Source organism: Suricata suricatta, chromosome 5 (assembly GCF_006229205.1).
Source record: "Suricata suricatta isolate VVHF042 chromosome 5, meerkat_22Aug2017_6uvM2_HiC, whole genome shotgun sequence".
NCBI lineage: Eukaryota > Metazoa > Chordata > Mammalia > Carnivora > Herpestidae > Suricata > Suricata suricatta.
In genome coordinates this window covers 66783763-66806899 of record NC_043704.1, presented here as the reverse complement: position 1 = coordinate 66806899, position 23137 = coordinate 66783763, and the positions used below count along the sequence as shown (strand labels likewise).

Genomic DNA, 23137 nt, shown 5'->3' with positions numbered 1-23137 from the left:
GTTATTTATTTACAACTATAAAATTTATATATGTATTTGGTCTCTTTCTGGATTTTATTTCTTGTTCTACTGATTGAGCTTTTCATACATAAATACCAAAAATTGTATATGTTTTATACATGTATGTATTATATGTATGAATTTTGTACCCAGCCATGCCACTGAATTCTAATCATGTTTATTAGCTTTTCAGTTGATTCTCTTGAGATTTCAGATATAAAACTTATCTCTTGTAACTATAATAATTTTATCACAATTTTGAATATATGTATAATATTTAATTGCACTGGCTAGTACTTTAAATGTAAGCGAAATATCTACAAATGGTAAATCTTAGTTTCTGTATGTCTGAAAAAGCCATTGTTCTCTTTCATTCTTAGATGATAGATCCCTATTTGACAACTACATTCCTCAGCATAGTTTGAGACATAATTGACATATAATAAACTGCACTTTAACATTGAAAAACATCATCTGTTTCTGTTATCATAGTAAAAATAATGAACATATCCGTCACCTCTCTCAATTGCCTCATTTTTATTTGTAATTCCTCCATCCTGCCTCTCCCCATTAGCCCTATATTCTCAACAACCACTGATATACTTTGTTACTGTATATTAGTTTGCATTCCGTGGATTTTATATAATTATACAGCTTATACTTGTTTTTGTCTTCTTTCATTCATGATTAGTCTGAGATCCTGTCATGTTGTTGTATGTATGAAGAGTTCATTTCTTTTTATTGCTGATGAATATTCCACTATGTATGGATATGGAACAGTTTGTTTAACATTGACTCATTGATGTTTATTTGGGATATTTCTAGTCATCAGTGATTTTTTTTAAAGAAACTTAAAAACTAAGTAATCAACTTTACTTACCCACATATTTACCATTTCCAGGGCTCTTCATTTCTCTGTGTATATCTAGATTTTCCTCTGTTGTTATTTTCCTTCTTCCTCCAGAAGGACTTCTGGCAATGTTTCTTACAGAGTTGAGTTTTTAGTGCTGGATCTTTTCAGCTTTTGTATGTCTGTAAAAGTATTTATTTCACCTTCATTTTTCAATAATACTTTGCTGAGTAGAGAATTCTAGATTGATTTTTTTCAGCACTTTTAAATGTTCTTCCAGTGTCTTCTAGCTTGTAAGTCTGCTGTTATTCTTATTTTTGTTCCTCTGTATGTTAATATATCTTTTTCCTTCTCTCTGGCTCTTTCTAAGAATTTCAATTGTGATGTACTTTGGCATAATTTTCTTCATGTTTCTTATGCTTGAAGTTCATTAAGTTCCTTGGATCTATGGATTTACAGTGTTCATCAAATTAGGAAGATTTTTGGCATGACTGATTGAGACATTTTTCATGTCCCATCCTTTCTTTCCTCTTCTGGAATTCTTATTGTATATGTATTACATAACTTGAAGTTAAACACTAGATCACTTATTTTGGTCTTTTTATTCCTTTGTTTCATTTTGGACAGTACAAATTTGAGTTTAGTAATGTTTTCTTTTTCAGTGTCAATTCTGTTAATCCCATCTAGTGTATATTTCCTACAATCTCTTACATTATGTTTTTCATTTCTAGAAGTTAGAGTCTTTTTGTTTTCTTCTTAACATGCTTGTGCTTTCTTCAATCTCTCTGAATATATGAAGTATATTTATAATAGCTGGTTTAATCCTGTCACTTCTGGGTCAGTTTCCATTGATTGATATTTTCTCCTCATCATGGGTTGTATTTTCCTGTTGATATGGTATCATTGCCTGGAAGCCAGACGTTGTGAATCTTATGTTATTAGGTATTATTTGTTTCCTATTCTTTACATATGCTTGAACTTTGTTCCAGGGCACAATAATATTTTTTAGAAACAGTATAGTTTTTTGCTTCTTATTTTGGAAATAATTATATAACCACACTAAGTTGCCAATAATTATGTATATAAGATAGTATATGGATATAGCATATTTACTTATGGATAAGTAATGATTGAAGGAATAAGAGGGAGAAATTAGGAATGCTTTGTTATTATAAGGTACTTGCACTACCCATGAATCAGTCTGTTATTTAAAGCAGGACTTGGATCAGTTGTAAATGTATATTGCAAATTCTAGGTAGCCACTAAAAAAAAGAGAAGTATAATTGATATGCTAAGAAGAGAGGAAAAGGAATGATACAAAATGCTCAATTTAAACTAAAAAAGAAAAAATGTAAAAAGAAAATAGGAACAAAGAACAAGGGTAATGAATGGAAAACAGTAATGACTATGGTAGACACTAATCCAACTGTATAATCGCTTTAAATGTGAATCATCTAAACTAAAAGGGATTATTAGAGTATTTTAAAAAAAAAATAAGACCCAACTGTATATTGTCTACAAAAAACTCAGTTTAAGTAAAAATGCATATATAGGTTAAAAGTAAAGGGATGAAGAAATATACATTACACTAACATTAATCAAATGATTAATAATAACATATATGTATGTAGTCACTTACTTCAGGGTGGTGGAGAACATGTTAAGACCAGTGAACCCCACAGGCATTGGCTCACTGCCACACTTCAGTTGCTATAACATGAATTCCTTGATGCTGTGTAGGTTACTATTATGGTGGATAAGGTATTCTGTAAGTCCATGGATGGTAGTTTTGGCAGAAGCATTGCATGCAAGGAAGACAGATCCATATCCAGAATACTGGTTATTTCAGTAAGAACAATATCCTGTCACTTCCATGATGAAGATGGTCCAATGTAATCAATCTGCCACCGGGTAACTAGCTTATCACCCAGGAAATGGTGCCAAATTTGAGAAATTGTTAGTTTATGCTGCTGTTATATTGGGCACTCAGCAGTGGTCATAGTCAGGTCAGCTATGGTGAAAGTCAATGTTGCTGAACCCAAGAATAACCTCTATCCCTACCACCATGTTTAATCTGTTCATGAGCCCATTAGGTGCTGACAGGATCAACTGGGAAGGAGGCCAACTGGTATTCACAGAATGGGTCATTCTACCCACTTGATTGTTAATGTTTTCCTCTGTTCATGTTACCCTTTGGTGAGCATTCATATGGGACAAAAAGTTTCCTATATACTAGCAATGTAATTTGAAATTAAAAACAGTAACATTTACACTATCACCCTCAAAAATAAAGTACTTAGATATAGATCTAGTAAAGCACTTTTGAGATCTCTATGAGGAAACTAGAAAACAATAAAGAAATTCTTTACTGATAAAAGAAACTGAAGAACAAATAAGATATTCCATGTTCATGGACAGGAGGACTCAATATTGTCAAGATGTCAGTTCTTCCCAATCTATAGATTCAACAATCTCCATCAAAATCCCAGCAGGTTATTTTGTAGATATTGACAAATTTATTATAGAGTTATATAGAGAAACAAAAGACCCATAATTATAGAATATTTAAAGAGGGGAACAATGTCTCAGGACTGGTGCTACTCAGCCTCAGGACTTACTATAAAGCTAAAGTGATGAAGACATTATGGTACTGGTAACAAAATAGACAAATAGATCAATGGGGAGCAGAACAGAAAGCTCAGAAATATATCCACACAAAAGTGTAGTTAACTCATCTTTGACAAAGAAGCAAAGGCAATACAATGAAGCAAAGATCGTCTTCTCAACAAATGGTGCTAGAACACCTGGACAGTCACATTAAATGTCTATACACAGACATTACAACCATCAAAAAAATTAACTCAAAATGGATCATAGACCTAAACATAAAACTCAAAACTAGAAAACGACTAAAAGAAAACAGAAAATTTAGATGACCTTGGGTTTGGTGATGACTTTCTAGATACATCATAGGCATGATCCATGAAAGAAAAAATTGGTGAGTTATACTTCATTAAAATTAGAAACTTCTGCTCCGTGAAAGGTACTATTAAGAGAATCAGACAGGATCCAGGCTGGGAGAAAGCAATTGCCAAAGTTACATCAGATTAAGGACTGTTATCCAAAATACACACACAAAAAAACCCCTAAAACTCAACAATAAGAAAATAAACAACCCAACTAAAAAATGGGCAAAGGATCTGAATAGATACACCAAAGAAGGTAGACAGAATGCAAAGAACCTTATGAAAATATTTAAAATTGTAAATTTTAACAACCACGAGAAAGCACTGTATGCCTTGTAGAATGGCAAAACTCTCAAACATTGTCAATGCCAAATGCTAGAATGGATATGGAAGAACAGGAACTCTGATTCATTGTTACACAATACAAAAATTCTACAGTCATTTTGGAAGATAGTTTGTTAGTCTCCTAAAAAACTAAACATACTCCTATCATGATTCAGCAATCATGCTTCTTGGTATTTATACCCCAAAATGGAAAAATAAAGTCTATATAAAAACCAGCTCAAAAATACTTATGGCAGCTTTATTTATTAATTGCCAAAATGTGGAAGCAGCCAACATGTCCTTCAACAGGTGAATGGATAAACTGTGGTATATCCAGATAATGAAAAATTCTAAAAAGAAATGAGCAATGAATCCATAAAAAAACATACAGAGGAACCTTAAATGCATATTACTAAATGAAGTCAATCTGAAAAGTCTATGTACTGTATGATTTCAACTGTATGACAATTTGGAAAAGGCAAACTATGAAGACAGCAAAAACAACAGTCATTGCCACGGGGCTTAGGGGAGGGAATGATGGATAGGCTGAAACAGAAGAATTTTAGAGCACATTTTATTTTAATAGAGAGCAAGTGAGCACAAGCTGGGGAGGGGCAGAGGAAGAGGGAGAGAGAGAATCTTAAAGCAGCCTCCATGCCCAGCACGGAGCCCAATGCAGAGCTCAATCTCACCACGAGATCATGCCCTGAGCCAGAATCAAGAGTCAGATGCTTAACTAAATAAGCCACCCAGGTGCCCCTAGAACAGATTTTTTAATATTTATTATATTTTAATGATGGATATGCTTAGTGTTTTGACCTACATATAATACCACTGAGCCCTAATGTAAACTATGAATTCTGGGTGGTAATCACTGTATTAACATAGGTTTGTCAATGATAACAAATGCATCACTCTGTTGTGTGTGTGGAGGGGGGATGTTAATAGTGGGGGAGGCCGTGAATGTGTGGACAAGGGGTATACAGAAACTAACTAGTGTTATCTTTTCATGTGCTTACTTGCCATCTATATATCCTCTTTGGTAAAGAGCCAATTCCAGTACTTTGCCCATTTTTATAAAATGGATGTTTTATTTTGGAATAATTTTAGATTTAGAGGAAAGTTGCAATGATAAGACATAAGTTTCTCATATTCTTTCACCTTGGTACGTCACTAAATTCTAGACTCTGTATTTTACCAGTTCTTTGAAATGTTTTTTCCTCTCCATTATTGAGGTGAAACTCACATAATATAGAGGCATTTAAGAATGTTACATTTAGTACATTCACAATTTGTGCAACCACCACTGTGGCCCTTTACGTCTGGCTTCTTTCATTTCATACAATGATTCTGACATGCATTGTGGCATGCATCAGTACATTTTCAGTAAAGTATTTTTAAATTGTGATAAAAATATAAAATTTACCATCTTAACCATTTTTAAGGACATTAAGGACATTCATTGTTACCACCAGCCATCTTCAGAATTCTTTTCATCTTATAAAAATGAAACTCGTTATTCACTAAATAGAAATTCCTCATTTCCTCCTCTCCCAGTCCCTGGCAACCACCATTCTACTTTCTTTATCTATGTATTTGACTACTCCGGGGGTACCTCATATAATTACAATCATACAATTTTTTGTGCCTTTTTGTAATTGGTTTATTTTACCTAGCATAATGTTCTCAAGGTTCATGCATGTTATGGAATATGTCAGAATTTCCTTCCTTTTAAAATATGAATATATTTCACTTCATGTATATACCATGTTTTGCTTAGCCATTCACCCGTTGATGTTGCTTCCACATTTTGGCTATTGTCAACAACACCATTATGAACATGTCCACATTTTAGCTATTGTCAATAATGCTGTTATGAATGTGTACAAAGACTCTGCTTTTGGCTATATATCCAGAAATGGATTTGCTAGATAATACAATAATTCTAATAATTTTAATTTTTTGAGGAATCACCATAGTGTTTTCCATAGCAGGCGTACCATTTCACATTACCAACAGCAATGAACAAGGGTTCCAATTTCTCCACATCCCTGTTAACACTTGTAATTTTCTTTTCTTGTTGTTGTTATTGATGGTAAGCATCACCTATTAAGGGTGAAGTGACATCCCATTGTGGTTTTCATTGGCATTTTCCCTAATGACTAGAGAAGTTGAACATCTTTTCATGTGTTTATTTGTGGGAAGCAGCAAAGATTCAGCTGCTTGGCCATTTGCTAGCCGGATATGTCACTCCCTGAGGGGAGTTGCAAAAATAGGCAGGGGAGCACCACTCCCTGTCAGGAGAAGCCAGAAGATCAAAGATCAACCGCCTGTAGGCAGGGTAGTATCAGCCCCTCAGGCGCTGTGCTAAAACACTTTAGTCTGGTTCCTCTTTTACCCTAGCTTTAATCCCTTAACCCTGTTTCCTAGCAACCGACCTAGGTCAGCTGCCTTGTTTTCCCGCCTTGAAACCTTTATAAGATAGGGTGTTTTCTCAATAAAGAGAGGCTTGATCGGATACCGTGTGCTGTCTTCACTCTCTGCGCCTCCCTCCTGCCCTTTCTCTCCCTTTCTCAGGAAAAGAACCCGTGACGATTCTCCACCCTGCCGGTCGGGGCAGATGAGACAGGGATGAGAGCGCCAGGACCTGGCTTCTGCTAAGACATTTATTGTCCATCTTTATATGTTCTTTGGAGAAATGTCTAAGTCTTTTGCCTGTTTTTGAATCTAGTTGTTTGTTGTGGAGCTGTAGTAGTTCTCTGTATATTCTGGATAGTAAACCTTAGATGATTTGCAAATACTTTTTGTATAGTTTCTTTTTTCACTTTTTTCATAAAATCCTTTGATGTGCAAAAGTTGTAAATTTTGATAAAGGCCAATTTACCAATCTTTTTCTCTTCTTGCTTAAGTTTTGGTGTCCTAAGAAACTATTGCCAAACCCAAGGTCATAAATATTTTTCCTTATGCTTTCTTCTAAAAGTTTTATAGTTTAGCTCTTAAAATCACTGATCCATTTTTTGTATATGATGTGAGGTAATGGTACACCTCCAATCTTTCTCATGTCAATTTCTAGTTGTCTCAGTACCATTTGTTGAAGTGACTGTTTTTTGTTTTTTTTTAACTTTTTTTTTAATGTTTTATTTATTTTTGATACAGAGAGAGACAGAGCATGAGAGGGGGAGGGGCAGAGAGAGAAGGAGACACAGAATCTGAAGCAGGCTCCAGGCTCTGAACTGGCTGTCAGCCAGAGCCTGACGCGGGGCTCGAACCCACGAACGTGAGATCTGACCTGAGCCGAAGTCGCAGGCTTAACCGACTGAGCCACCCAGGCGCCCCGAAGTGACTGTTTTTTATCCCACAGAATTATCTGGCAACTTGTTAAAACTCAGTTGGTCATATATTTATCGTGTTTATTTCTAGACTCTCAATTTTATTGTATTGGTCTATCTTTATGCCACTACAGAGTGTTTTAATTACCATAACTATGCAGTAAGTTTTGATATTGGCAACTCTCTTCTTTTTCAATACCTGTTTGGCTATTCTTGCTTCAGCATTTTCCACATGAATTTCAGGTTAAGCTTTTCCATCTTGCACAAAAGGCTATTGGTATTTCGGTAGGGTCTGCATTTTATCTGTTAGATTGCTTTGGGTGGTATTGATATTTAAATAATATTAAGGCTTTCGATCCATGTATAAGTGATGTGTTTCCACTTATTTAGGTCTTATTTAATTTCTTTTAGCAATGTTTTGTAGTTTTCAGTATACAAGTCTTATATCTCTTTGGTTAAATGTATTTCTAGATATTTTATTCTTTTAGAGACTTGTAAGAATTAACTGAATTCTTTTAAAAATTTAATTGCTGATGTATAGAAACACAACTGATTTTGCAGGTTTATATTATACTCTGCAACTTTGCTGAATTCATTTATTCTAGTTGTTCTTTTGTGGATTCTTTGGGATTTTCTATATATAGGATTATGCCATTTGTCAATAGGAATAGTTTCGCTTCTTTTCCATTTATAATGCCTTTAATTTCTTGCCTAATTTCTCTGCCTAGAAATTCCAGTACAATATAGAATACAGGTGGTAAAAACAGGCATCCTTGTCTTGTTCTGGATCTTAAGGAAGAAAGTTTATCTTTCATCATTGAGTAGGATCTTGTCCTGAGTTTTTCAGAAATGTCCTGTGATCGTTTAAGGAAGTTCCCTTCCAATCTTAGTTTTCTGAATGTTTTTATCATGAAGGGATGTTTAATTTTATGAAATACTTTTTCAGTATCAATTGAGATGTATCTGTATAATGGTTTCTTTTTTCTTTTGTTCTATTAATGGTGTTTTTACATCTTTTATTTTATTCTGTTGAACTATCCTTGATTTCTGGGATAAATTCCACTTGGTCTGCAAGTATATGGTCTGTAAATAATCCTTTTAATATGGTATTGAATTCTGTTTGCTAATATGGTGTTGAATTTTTGTATTTACATTCATAAGGGATGTTGGTGTCTAATTTTATTGTGGTATTGTCTAGTTGTGAAATTCAGGTGATTTTGGTGTCATAGAATGAATTAGAAAATGTTCCCCCCTCTTCCATTTTTAAATTTTTCTATATTTGGTAGAATTCACCAGTGAAACCATCTCATGCTGTACTTTCCTTTGTCAGGAAGTTTTGGAGTACAGATTCAATGTCTTATTATAGCTATGTTGAGATTTTCTTCTTGACTCAGTTTTGATAATTCATGTGTTTCTAAGAATTTTTCAATTTCATCTAGGTTATTTAATGTTGGTTTACAATTGTTCAAAGTATTCTCTTACCATCATTTCTGTAAGGTTGATAGTAATGTCCCCACTTTCATTTTGATTTTAATTATTTGCATTTTCTCTCCTTTTTTCTTAGTCTAGGTAAAGATTTGTTAATTTGTTGATGTTGTCAAAGAACCAGCTTCTAGTCTTGTTGATTATCATTTTTCTATTCTCTATTTAGTTTGCCTTCTCTTTAATCTTTATTATTTCCTTACTTCTGCTAGCTTTGTGTTTAATTTGGTCTTCTTTTCCAATTTGTTGAAGTATAGAATTGGATTTTTGACTTGAGATTTTACCTCTTTTTAACATGGCATTACAACTACAAATTTCCCTCTGGGCTATGTCTTTGGTGTAACCTATAAATTTTGCTTTTAATTTTAATGTGTCTCAAAGTATTTCAAATTTCAATTGTGATTTCCTCTTTGTGACCCATTGGTTGTTTACTAAGGTGCGGTTTAATTTCTAAATTTTATGAATTTCCCAATTTTACTGATTTCTAGTTTCATCCCATTGTGATTAGAGAAAAAAGTGTGTACGATTTTATTCCTTACAAATTTATTGAGATTTGTTTTGTGGCCTGAAATGTGCTCTATCCTTGATAATGTTCCATGTGCACCTGAGTATGTATTCTATCATTATGGGGATTACTATGTTAATGCTAGTTGATCTATAGTGTTATTTGAGTCCTCTATTTCCTGTTTGATCTCCTGTCTAGATTTTCTATCCACTATTGAAAGCAGGCTATTGGATTCTTCAACTATCATTATATAACTATCTAATTTTGCTTCAGTTCTGTCAATGTTTGCTTCACATATTTTGGGCTCTGCTGTTTGATGCACACTTATTTGCAATTGTTATGTCTTCTCACTGAAATGACCCTTTTATTTTTCTTTGTTTCTTGTAACAGTTTTTTACTTAAGGCCTACTTTTGTCTAATATTAACATTGCCATACAAGCTTTTAGTTCTTCATGCATGGAGTCTTTTTCCATCCTTTTAATTTCAAACTATTTGTGTTTTTTTTAATGTAAAATAACTCTCTTTTAGATAATATAGAGTTAGATTATATATTTTTAATCTATTCTGCCAATGTTTCTTCTAATTGGTAAGTTTAATCCATTTACATTTAAATCAATTACTGATAAGGAAGCACTTCTGCTATTTTTCTATATTTATTTTCCAGAATATCTTTTGTCATTCATGAATTGCTCCCATACTGCCTTCCTTTATGTTTCATTAATTTCTTCCCAGTGTATTTCCTTTTCTGTATATTATTTAGATATTAATGGGTATAGTGATGATTACAAATTTATAACAATGTCTTTTGAATTATTTCAGCCTAGTTTTTTTTTTTTTTAACGTTTATTTATTTTTGAGAGAGAGAGAGACACACAGTGCGAGCAGGGAAGGATCAGAGAGAGAGGGAGATGCAGAATCAGAATAAGGCTCCAGGTTCTGAGCTGTCAGTACACAGCCCGATACAGGGCTCGAACCCACGAACCATGAGATCACCACCTGAGTTGAAGTTGTCCACCCAACCAACTGAGCCACTCAGGAACCCCGGTTCCAAATTAGTTTCAATAGCGTACAAAACTGTTTCTATAAATGTCCATCACCTGCCCTTATGTTGTGTCCATATCTTTATTCATTACATGCACATTAAAGATTTATAATTAGTTTTATATGCTTGACTCTTAAATCATGTAAGAAATAAGAAAAAGGAGTTAAAACCCAAAAATATAATAATATTGATTTTTATATCAACCTATATAGTTACCTTTACCATTGTTCTTTATATGTTTTCAAGTTACTGTCAAATGTCCTTTCATTTCAGCCTGTAGGACGCCCTTTAGTATTTCTTGTAGGGTAGGTCTATAGTGATGAACTCTCTGCTTTTGTTTGTTTAGCAATGTCTTAATTTCTCTTTAATTTTTGACAGAAAGTTTTGCCATATATCTAGATTTCTTTTTTGACAGTTTTTCCCCCTAGAACTTTAAATATGTCATCCCATTGTCTCTGGCCTCTTTGGTTCGAATGTGGATTTGGCTTTTAAACTTATTGAGAATTTCTTTTTTTGTTTTAATTTTTAAAAATGTTTTATTTATTTTTGAGATAGAGTATGAGTGAGGGAGGGGCAGAGAGAGAGTAAGACATCTTCATTTGTAAACTGGGAACAATATCAAATACCTTGTATTGGGTAATTTGTCCAAATCATATAGTATTTGATACTGTAAGAAGTCAATAAATGGAACTATAATGTTGATTCTTCTTTTGATGTGATTACGATGGTAAAATACTAATTCATAACAATTTCTTTAATATTGAACTAATAGCAATGCCTAATATGTTAGTGCCTTGCATTTAAAAACATGAATTAGTTAAATTCATATAATATTATATGAATTAGATTTTAAATGTAATTAAATTAGATACAATGAGGTGAGCTATGTGAATATGCTCTAGAAAATCAAGTAAAATAATGTATGTGAAACAGCTTTGTAAAACTCTAAAAATTAATGCAAAGACTAATTATTATATTTTGTTGCCCATGAAATTACTAGGACTTAATGTATGGCTTTATGTTAAAATAAAGGAGATAAAAACAAAGGTAATTAAATTAAAAAAAAAAACCCATGTTAGAATAAGCAAACAAGTAGATAAATGTTCTGAAGGAAAGATTTGTGGAGTCCTATTTTATAAAGACTTACTTGTTTCAGAGTTTGAATGATGAATAAGGTTGTGACCACCACAAAAAGTAAACTAAAAGTGAATCAAATTTTCTGTAACTTTTCCAAAATTAAAAAAAAAGCCAGGTCTCCTTTTTTTTAATGTATCAGATATTTTTTGTTGTTATTAAACAGCATTAATTCTAAATAATATTAATATGCAGAATAGGGAAAATAATTCCAGGAAAGAATAATGCTCTTTTACATGATTACTTTCACAAAGGGTAGGTTTCATATGCATGATTATTCAATGTTCAAAAACACTTTTATGCTAAAAAGAAATGAAACATTATATATCCTGGTGTGTAATGATATATAAAACAATTCTGTAAAATGGTTGTTAACAAACAGAATATTAAATGCTGCCAACAGAACTGTATTATGATTTTTAAGAAAGGCTTTTTGGAAATTTATCAAACACTGCCATCCAGGAAACTTGTCATTTATGGAGTGGTTGGTAAAAATGTTCAGTCAAGTGAATATAAGAAAACTTAAAATTGTTGGCATACCATACCAAGATCAGCCTTAAGATCTGTTGGCAGACTTAACTTTCTTGATCCTTTAACTGAAACAACAGAAAAAGGAAAAAGGCAGTTGTTTATTATATAAAATTGAAGAGGAACATGAGGGAACAGTATATCTTATATATAATTATTAAATCCTAATGAGCATTATATTAATGAAAATGTATAGAAGTAAAAATACTGTTTGATGTTAGTTTCTTGTCATTCAGTATAGTTATTTAATATGCAAACAGAAACATGAGAAAAGCAATTGTTCTTATAATAGATAATTCAGTATTCCTTTGCATAGTTTTTTTCACAAGTGGCATTAGAAGTGATTTTTTTTGTTTAATTTGGAAAGAATAAAAAAATCCATGTTGGATAAATCTAATAGGTAAAGAAATATTGTAACAAATGTATGACCTTCTATCATAAATAACTGGTAAGAGTAAAACATGATAAAGGATAAGAATAAAAACATGATAAAACCTGTTATTTGTTTGAAATAGGAAATTCTGTTTTATATGTATATATATGATATAGTCAAGGAAACTTTGCCATGACAGTGGCAGATGAAATGACTTCAGTATTGAATAGTACAATGTCAAATTCAATAGATAAGAAAATTTTGAAAATAAAAAATATTTGAAAATGAATTATAAGTCAAGCTATCAGAAAATGCTTGAATAAACCAGAAAACATCTATAATTTATTTAAAACATTTCCTCATTTGTTAATAAAATTTTTACACTGGGTATCTCAAAGTATTTAACTAGAATGCATGTTATCATACAAAGAAATCATGTTAGACATCTTTTCTGTCAATACTTTAAGAGTTTAGTTGATGTCATCAATTAATCTATACCTTCTAATGAGTGATTTTTCTTTAAAAATAGGAAAGTTATTTATTAATTTATTTTTAAAGTTTATTCATTTTGAGAAAGAGTACATGCACAAACAGGGGAGGGACAGAGAGAGGGAATGAGAGAGAGTCCCCAGCAGGCTCTGCCCTGCCAGCACAGAGCTTGACATGGGACTCTAACCCACAAGTTGTGAGATCATGACCTGAGCCAAAACCGAGTGTGATGCTCAATGAACTGAGTCACCCAGGCACCCAAGAAAATTATTTTAAAATAAAGATGCAGGATAATGAAATAGAAAGAATACTCAATTTAAAATCAGAAAACCTGGCTCACAAATTTCTGAATTTGGCCACCTATAAGTTTGAAAAAAATCCCTTCATTAATTTGTAGCTTAATTGTATCTATCAAATAAATAACATTCTGAATACAATCTTCAATGTTTCTGATGGAATATGATTAGAATACATTTTATAATAGGTTTTAGAAAACCTAAATATAATATAAACTTAAATATATTTTAATGAGTCCTGAAATATTACTTATCTCCTGATATTTTCAACCAACCATTTAAAAATTAAAACCTCATTTTTATTTCACAAGTCATACCAAAAGTAGGTGGCAAGCTGGATTTGGCCTGTGGCTGTGGTTTACAAACTACTATGCTGAACCATTTGTAAAAGGAAATCTAAGTATTATTTTAATAAAAATAATAGCAGGCAATTGTTGCTATGAAAAGACATTAAAAATAATTCTATTAAGATTAAGGGGCAGGGACTCCTGGGAGCCTCAGTCCCTTGAGCAACAGACTCTTGATTTCTGCTCAAGGGTCCCAGGGTCATGGAATCAAGCCGGGCTTTGCACTAATTAAGGAGCATGCTTGGGATTCTCTCTCTTTTCTTCTGTCCTTCCCTACTTACACACATGCTCTCTCATTCTCTTTCCAAAAAAAATTAAAAAAAAAGATTAAGGGGCAATCAGTAAATCAAATTTTAGTAAATTGGGTTTAGAATTAGCACAAGCTAAAATTTATTTATATCAAAATATGGCAAACTAAATATATGTAATATGCTTCAGAAGAGATTGCAGATCTATTTTGTAAATTCATAATTCAAATGAAGGAGTGGGGTGTGTTCACTATTTAGAATAATCTTTCATTTAAGTTTTTTTAACTAATGTAAGGATTTGTTTCATAATTTATCTCATTGGTTTCTATTTTATTTTTAATTAGGGCTTTTCAACATATCTATATAGTGTTAATTATTTTAAATAAATTACGACAATGTTTTCAAAAAGCCAAATAGTCCCTGCTTATTTGTCATAAGCCTGGATGCATACAGCAGGACAATGACCACAATGCCACATGCCTTCTTACTTCCCACTCTTCTTTTGAATGGAAAATTCATCTCATATATTCTAGTATCTAACTTACTCTGGCTTCCAAATCTACTCCACGTTTTTAGATTCCCTCCACCCCCATCTTTTATTGCCTGTCTTTTTAGTTTCCTGTAGAAAGCCTGAAAACTGGGGTCCCCTCACAAACCCCAATTTCAATAATATAACTGAAGCAGTGAAAAGGAATGGTTTGATGGTGGAATTAATTAGGAAAGTTTAATAACAATGTTAATAATTATTCATTCACAGAATGATTCTCTTCATTTGCCCAAATAAAGTCTTTTTTCATGGGGGGAGGGTGGTGGTGGTGGTGGTGGTACTCTTTGTCCCCAGACAACTAGAAAACTCTTGTCCTTCAAAACAGCTCAGCGGTCACCTCCTTTTTGAAGGCAGCCTCAAACTTAAGGTTTCATCTGGCGCCATTATCTTTACTTTCATAGCACCTTGCACACATTTCCTTTATAACACAACACTTTTTATTACACCTGATTTTTTTTAATGCTACTATCCATTAACATCCTGAAACTGAGTTCTCCAAAGGTGAGGGTTGTATTCCCAATACCTAATAAATTATTGACCTAGAGTAGGTGTACAATAAGTGTTTGCTGAATAAATGTTGAGAAAAAGCCAGTAAAGTCAGAAGGTAGGGGGTGAAGAATTACTCCGAAGAGGGCTAAGCAGAGAGAGAAAGTATGTTCAAGTGTTAGAGAAACATGTTATATATGAACATTTGAGGAATTTGGGTTGGAAGATGAATAAGGCAAGAGGTGGTAACAAGCTTTTAGTCTTGCCAAATGTATAGGATGAAAACAATTCATATTAACCTTTGCAAGGTTCCCCTGGGAATGGGACTCTCTGAATTGCTACATTTTTACTGTTCTCTAAGCTAAAGCATCTGCACCCTAGAGAAAATGGTTAATAGAAACTTATCACGACTCACTGACTTAGCACATTGCATAAAAAAGAGAGAAAGATTCTTGGCTCAGAGGTATCTTATAGGTCATCTAGTCCAAAATCCTATTCAATGAAAGTATTTCTCCTACAACATTCTTGATATCCTATCTGAATAGTTCTGATAGAAACCTTTAAAGGTATAAAAAAATCCAATTTGGGGTTGCTATATTGCTACAAAATTTCCTTCTATGTGAGCTCAAACTATGTTCCTTTACCACCTATAATTTGTACCAGTTCTGGCCTGTGGAGCAATAGAGAGTAAATGATTCCTGCTCTCACATGCCAGAGCTGAAAGCCTCTGGAGAGGCTTAGGGGCCATCTCCAGGTACTCTGACCAGATTGGCAGGTATTTTTATTTTAAAAATGGCGATATTGGTGCAAAGAGGTTGGCAGTTACATTTTGATAAATAGCATTTTATGGTTTTATGAACATTAACTAACCTATGGGACTTTCACTCAGGAACCTTCTATAAGAAGTATTTCCTGAGATGCATCTTAGATTTTTCATATGAGGCACCATTTGTCCTAGTTGTTAAATTAGATGTAGATACAATTACAGATAGATACATAGATAACACACCTATTATCTTTTTAAATTGATTATTATATTCATTTTTAAGTTAACAGGTGCTTTTTGGTTCCTTTGAGTTAAGTAAAGAAAAAAATTTCACCATTTTTTCGATCTTACATTTTCTAAATTTGAACAGAAGGTGGTAGTTATAAGGACAGTAAAACCTCTGTTGGAAAAGGCCAGATGCTCTTTCTTCCCCTCTATGAAGTTCCATAAAGACTTCTGCTTTTCTACTAGGCAGGTTTCCTGTTTATTGATGAGGTGAAGCCCTGTGATCAGAACACAAGTGAGCTAGATTCAGATCATGACTCAACTATTTGCCAGGTGAGTAAGTGAAGCCGGAGTGGTAGTTACTTAATCTCAAGAAGAGTATGTTTCCTTTTTTCTGTAAAATTGGAATAATAATAGTCCCTAATTCATAGGGATCTCATCAGCATTAATTAGGTGAATACATGTAATGCACTTAGCATGGTGTGGTATCTAATAAGAATTCAATGTTTGCTATTACTTTCATTGCTAGTTGACAAGAAAATATTGTCTCTCTGTGGTATTATATATCAAAAATGACTTGTCTGGGCAACATATCCTATTTAAAATCTGGCACCTAAGATTAAACACTGCACATTGAAATAGTCTCCATTTGTATATAGTACTATTATTTGTTTGCTCTGCATAGTGGTACTTCCTAAGAGTTCACTGTCTTTTCAATAGTAACATCATACACTTAATTTATAATGGGCTTATTTTCCATGACAATCTCTTTAAATCATGTTGTGCATCCCATCTAGAGTAGTGTCTTTAATCCTTCACAATCTGAAAAACTGCCTGTTTTGGCTCATCAACAGTAACACAGCAAATAGTGACAGATAATCCACCTTCAGGGCAGGGACTATTGTTGCACCAAGTGTTAGACTTGAAACAGTTTGATTTCTTATCATCTTAGTTCTCTTAGATTCTGGGAAAATTGTTAGGAAATTCTTGTCACTTTAACATGTTATGGCATACACTTTTGAAAAAAACAAAACCAGAAAATTCATGAATGTACACTAAAAAAAGTGAATTTTATCCTATATAAATTATATCTCAATAAAGTTGAATTTAAAAAAATCATAGAAAAGCATCCCCACAGATAGGGTTATTCACTTACCTAATCACATCTATCACCTCTGACTTACCTAGAAAATATCTGGTAGGATGGCATAAAAGACCAAAGATGATGCAAATGAATGAAATAATTGACTGATGGCAAAATAATATAGTAAGATATATAAATTCAGCCCTAACGTTGAGGTGATGGCCAACCCTAGAACAGCACCAGATTATAAACCTTTGCAAGACTATTTATCTCTATTCTAGCATTTCTGCCTCCAGGCTCAGTTACAGTAATGAGGTAGGGGAGTCTGGAAGCTTACCGTAGTTTATGCCAGAATGAGGGCATATGATCAGGCCTAAATAAGAACAGAACTTCAGGCACCACAATACTATTTAAATGAGGTGGGGCTTCACATATCTTTAGTGTATCGGATTCTTCAATTACTGTTATATTCACGTGCTTTCTTCCTAACTCCTAATTCAAGTCAGAGTCAATGGAAAGTGCAGCCTGGCTTCTCAGAGATAGGTCTTATTGGCCTCAAACAACTCTCAAAACAAACTCTTTAACTATAGAGAACAAACTGATGGTTACTAGAGGAAAGGTGGGCAGAGGGATGGGTAAAATAGGTGATGGGGATCAGGAAACACACTTGTAACAAGAATTAGTGTGGCATGGGAGTGCTGAGTCACTACTGTACACCTGAGACTAATACTACACTGTATATTAACTAACTGAAATTTAAATAAAAACTTGAAAAAATAACACATAAAAAAAGAACCTCTCCGGTCCTTAATTCCACAGCTAAATCAAAATTTTTAGAACAAAACAAACCCTGAATCAGCCTAAATTTGGCTTACTACCTTAATGGGAAATAAAATAGAGAGCTAGGCTAAAAATGTCTAATTGAAAACTTTTGATTAGAAACAACTGAATTGACCTTTTATTTTCCAATGAAAGATTTCTATTTGATAACTTGGCTAATGCTATCATGGTAGGAAATGACAGGTAAGTTCAAATTATAGAAAGTACTACTTGTGTGGCTTAGATGTCTTCTGCAAAATAAATAAATCTAATAATAAATTATAAGTTATTTAGATTGAAACATTTATAAAGTTTATTGTTTATTGGAATTTGCCCCAGCATAAAAAAATGTTTAATGTCATGACTCCACTTTTCTTACTATATTAAAAATATATATTCTATCTAGACAGTGTTAATGAATTAGTAACTTATTACTAATGTTGTATGAATGAGCGTTAAAGGATTAGGAAACTTTATTTCTCTTCTTATCTACCTTGAATTATAAATTCCCAGAGAGAACTAGTTTCTTCAACATACTTTTTTTTTAAAAGCATGTAATAGAGGACAAATAATTTGACAACTTGAAGTCTGAAGATTTGGGTTGGTTTAAACTAAGCCATTTATTATTAGGGTAATCTTGAGCAAGTTATTAAAATTTTCCTCAGTCATAATTTCTCCATCCATGTAAAATGAGAACAACACTAACGTTCTAGAGTTGGTGTAGGATTGAATAAGATAATACACATGAAAAATACTTGGTTTGCTTTAAAGTACTGTACCAACATTGATTATAATTTTTAGCAAACAAGGCTTGATAAGTTCAAATGTGGTGATAAGCTGTTGATTTTATGCACTATAAAACTAAAAACTATTTTCATATTTAGTTTTTCCTGGAAATTTAATAGTAAACTATATTTCTGATGTTTCATGCAAAGTGTATTTCTTAACTTCTTTTGAACTTCTTTGTTAAAATGTTTTCTTCATAGCAATTTTGTCACTGCTTGGCTGTCTTTTCATTTCAATTGTGATTAGTTTTTTGCAATTCTTATATTTCTTTTTCTCATTTTATTAATGAAACCAGGAAAAAGCATAGGCTTTACAACCAAATGTAACCAAGTTAGAATTGCAGCTTTAGTTACTTAAATACTCTGATCATCAGTTTTCTCTTCAGAAAGAGGTCTATTACACAGGTGTTATATTACATAAGAAAAAAAGAAATTACTGTTTGGAAAATTACGGGTTACAAATACTTTTAGGATCCTTGGTTACTGACTTATTTGGAGCTGGTAATTTATCCTTCTTAAAGTTGCAAATCTGGTCACAACCATTTTGTAATGAATGCCCAATTTAAGGAAGCTGTACAACCTATGTTTGATTTTGGTTTGGTCTCTGTGAGCAGTATCAAATATTCAATGGCTCTGCATAAAACAGATTATAAGACCTTCCTTTCTACTCACTATTTCTGAGAGAATATTGTTCCTTTGAGGAAATTCTTTGGTGGAGTTTCAGTGATCATCATAGTAGTTTCTGACCATAGAGAATACTTAATTGTATTATGAAGAATTAGGAGAATTTTTACAAACCACTCTACTTTTTGGCTCTTAAGTTTCCCTGAATTCTCTGTTGCCCCCCTCATATTTTTTATAGGTATGATAAAAAGTATTCAGGTTTAAAGCAGAAAAATAACACTATCAAAATTCTATAGAACATTTCAAAATTTTTCACAAAAACCTTAGCAATTCCTGCTTTATATCTTATGAAGTCAGTGTCCATGGTTTTATTACGTCAAGGACTATTGTCTTCATTTACCATGGGGGACCTGTATTTTTATCACAGATAGGAATAAAGCTTTTGAGACAAATTGTGAAGTCCAGAAAATTGTAGAGAGATGAAAAACTTGTTTTTTCACAAAAGAGATTTTCACTTTCACCTGGCAAGTGATGTACTTGATTCCTCTGTTTCACAGCTGGTATTTCATTCCTATAAAAGCCTGGTGCTGCCTCAGGAGTTCTGGTAGCAAGTCCTAAAGGAAGGGAATAAAAACTATTGGCATATAATTTCTTAGCCCAGGTGAACCCAGGAGTTTTATCTAAGGGGTGAATTTCATAACTATCTGGAAGGGTTCCTATTTTGCATCTTTATCTGAGTATTTTGGCACAGCCCCAACAGAGGATTATTTGGAGGGAAGAGGCTTTCTTCTTTGGAGGATGTACTGGGGTTCTAGAACCACACAGAACAAGCATTCAGTGTAGGCCATAAGACCTAACTCTGGTATAAGTTCTAACTCTGGTTTGAGAATAACAGAGGTGGTTACTTGTTTGTTAGTTTTTGTGATGTTCATCCCTATTATATTTTAATAAAGATATCTTTACTAAAGATACCTAAATAAACATATTTTAATAAAGATAAATATTTCTAATACCCTAGCATTAACTTGAACTTGATAGCATAGTAAGTCTCTTGTATACTGTGGACAGTTAGAATCACGAGATTTGATGGCTCTAGAGATGGCAGGAGTATTAGAACCTGATGCTAGCATAGGAAAAGATGTTCATCTGAACAAATGATTTTTTTAAATGTTTTATTTATTTTTGAGACACACACACACACACACACACACACACACACACACACACAGTGCGAGCAAGGGAGGGTCAGAGACAGAGGGAGACACAGAATCCAAAGACAGTCTCCAGGCTCTGAGCTAGCTGTCAGCACAGAGCTTGACTTGGGGATTGAACCCATGAACCGTGAGATCATGACCTGAGCTGAAGTCAGATGCTTAACCAACTGAGCCACCAAGGTGCCCCTGAACAAATGATTTTTAAAGGCACACCTTCAAGAAATAAAAATTAGGAAAATGCACAACTTGTGGGCAGATATAACTCTATAGTTGAAGGCTTGGTTAGTTTTCGATTCTTTGTCCAAAGAAAAGGGGCCTATTTCCTTGAGGGATTGCAGTTCTGTTCCAGGTAAATGGAGCTAGGGCTGAATGTTCTTGTTCATCCTCTTGGAAGGTATGTTTATGCAGTACACAAATTGCACAGCTTTACCTGGTGAATGAAAAAGGGTTATGCAGCTTTAAGGAAAAACAACTATTGGTAAAGTTATTTAGTTTAATGTTGGTTTCTGCAGAGAGACTATCAAGTCCATTTGGCATGGAGTGTGTTATTTTGTTCATTAGTTTATTCTTGGGATAGATAGCATAATATCTACATAACTGCACATACTGAAAATTATTTGTTAAATAGTTGGGAGAATGAATAAATAGTATGAAATGGTTATATTATCCTGGAAGTTAAGAAATCAGCATTCTGGTTGGCTCATTGAGATTCTTTTGGCTCTGAATTCTTATTCTGTTCTCTCTCATTATCCTCAAATAAATATTTAATAGTCTTAAACTTTGCTCTATTTTGCTTGAAGTTTATTGGGTTAAAAGGGAGTTTGAGTTCCATGAAGAAAATTAGAATTATAAAATGATACTGGTCTCTGGCTTGCCTAATTAGCAGCCATTATTGCTCAGCTCTTTGCATCAATGTTTTAACCTATTTTTTATCAGACTTTAACGAGTTTAAGGTTTGAGATCACAAAATAGATACTGAGAGGGTAAGTGTAAGTATTTAAAAAAATATTTAAAAATTTTTCACAAGCCATGGTTCTCAAGTGGGTCCAGAGACCAGAATCATTAGCATCATCTGGGACCTTGCTTTGCAAAATTTCAGGCCCCACTCTAGACTTATTCAATTAGAATCTTTGGCACTCAGCAACCGGAGTTTTAAGAAACTGTTCACATCATGCTCCTACAGGCTTACATTTGAGAACCACCGCATTAAGGGAAAAAAAAGAGAAGACAAGAATAGTATTGGCTCTTAAATGCTACATATATATGAAAAAGGGGAAACACACCCAGATCAAATAAAAAATTGACATTATTAATTAGATCTAGTTGGTTTTTTTTTTAGCGTATGAATCAAGGAAACATTGGAAGGTAAGACTGCTTTTCTTAATTTTTCAGAAGTCAGATGTATTACATATATTCTAGTTTTCCTTAATCACACATATTGACTTTGTCCTTTATAAGTTATCTAACCATTTTGACTGTTTTTATTTTCATTCTTTTCTTCCTTTAGAGATAATAGGCTTCATGAGATTTAAATTACTGTTAAAGTCTTAAGTGTGCCTTTTTCAGTTATATTTTAGTTTTATGAGATTGGACTAAAAAGTCTACATTTACCCTAACAATTCCTCTCCTGTAATCTACATTAGATACAGCAATTCCTATAGTAGGAAGAGATTGCAAAATGTAGTTTTATGTATATGTGCTGCTATGGTATTCTAGGAATGGCTTTGGGCACATTCTCCTTTGTGGACTTAGAAAGACCCTTTAATGCAACACCATCATTCTTCTTTTTCATGGGAAATGTATGGAATAATGAAATATTATTTCTAATTTTCTTAAGATAAAATAAACTTTGTTGGCACTGTTCCCAGAAGGATAGATTTCATATATTTTGACAAACATAAAATGATTAAAAAGTTGTTAAAAGAAAATCTCTCATTTCTCAACTGTGAATATTTATGATTTAAGGCTGCTACTGAAGAAGAGTGGGCCCTGCCCAGCAAACCAGTCTCAAATAAGGCACTGAAGTGAATCTTATCACAGCCAATCCTTTCTGTCCTGAGTAACCTAATGCAAAAGTAGTCAACCTTGCTACTACATAATCTACTTTATGGCATGCAAAGTCCTTGTCGTGGTGGTGTTTCCAAATCAGCCCTAACATAATGAAAAAAGAAACATCAGAGGCAAAAAGCTAAAACCAAGATGTCTATTAAAAACCTACAATAATTATCATACTCCTTAGTTATGATATTAAAGACATCCCTGAGACTGGGAAGAAGAAACAAATGTTTGCTAACACCACATATATTCAACATTATATTGGAGGTCCTAGCTATTTCTTCCTTTAGAAATAAGACTAGAACTACTATTTTAACAGTGGGCATAATTGGATAGGCAATCCAAAAGAATTTATAAATTATTGGAATTTATCAAGTTTTCTGGATATGAAGTCAATATATAAAAATTAATTGTATTTTTATATTTTAGTCACAAACAATAAGAAAAAAAATTGACATATACAAACACTGAATACCAAGGTGTGCAAGATCTATCAAAAGAAAACTAAAAATTTTACTGAGAGAAAGATGTATGTGGAACAAGTAAAACTTTTATATACTGTTAGTGGAAGTAAAATTGGCACAATCATTTTAGAAAACTCAGTAGTATTTACTGAAGC

At 33.1% G+C, this 23137-nt stretch overlaps 1 protein-coding gene and 1 long non-coding RNA gene across 2 annotated transcripts in view; one reads left to right on the top strand and one right to left on the bottom strand.

Moving 5' to 3' along the window:
* STXBP5L (syntaxin binding protein 5 like) overlaps positions 1–23137 on the bottom strand; it is a 361836-nt gene that overhangs the window by 38897 nt on the left and 299802 nt on the right. Inside the window, exon 23 of the mRNA XM_029939407.1 lies at positions 19771–19863. Within this exon, the coding sequence (XP_029795267.1) occupies positions 19771–19863 (93 nt within the window). The remainder of the gene's footprint in view (positions 1–19770; positions 19864–23137) is intronic.
* The window catches only part of LOC115291790, a 91357-nt gene that overhangs the window by 24629 nt on the left and 43591 nt on the right, over positions 1–23137 (top strand). The window contains exon 2 of the long non-coding RNA XR_003908672.1: positions 16184–16270. This is a non-coding gene — a long non-coding RNA (uncharacterized LOC115291790). The remainder of the gene's footprint in view (positions 1–16183; positions 16271–23137) is intronic.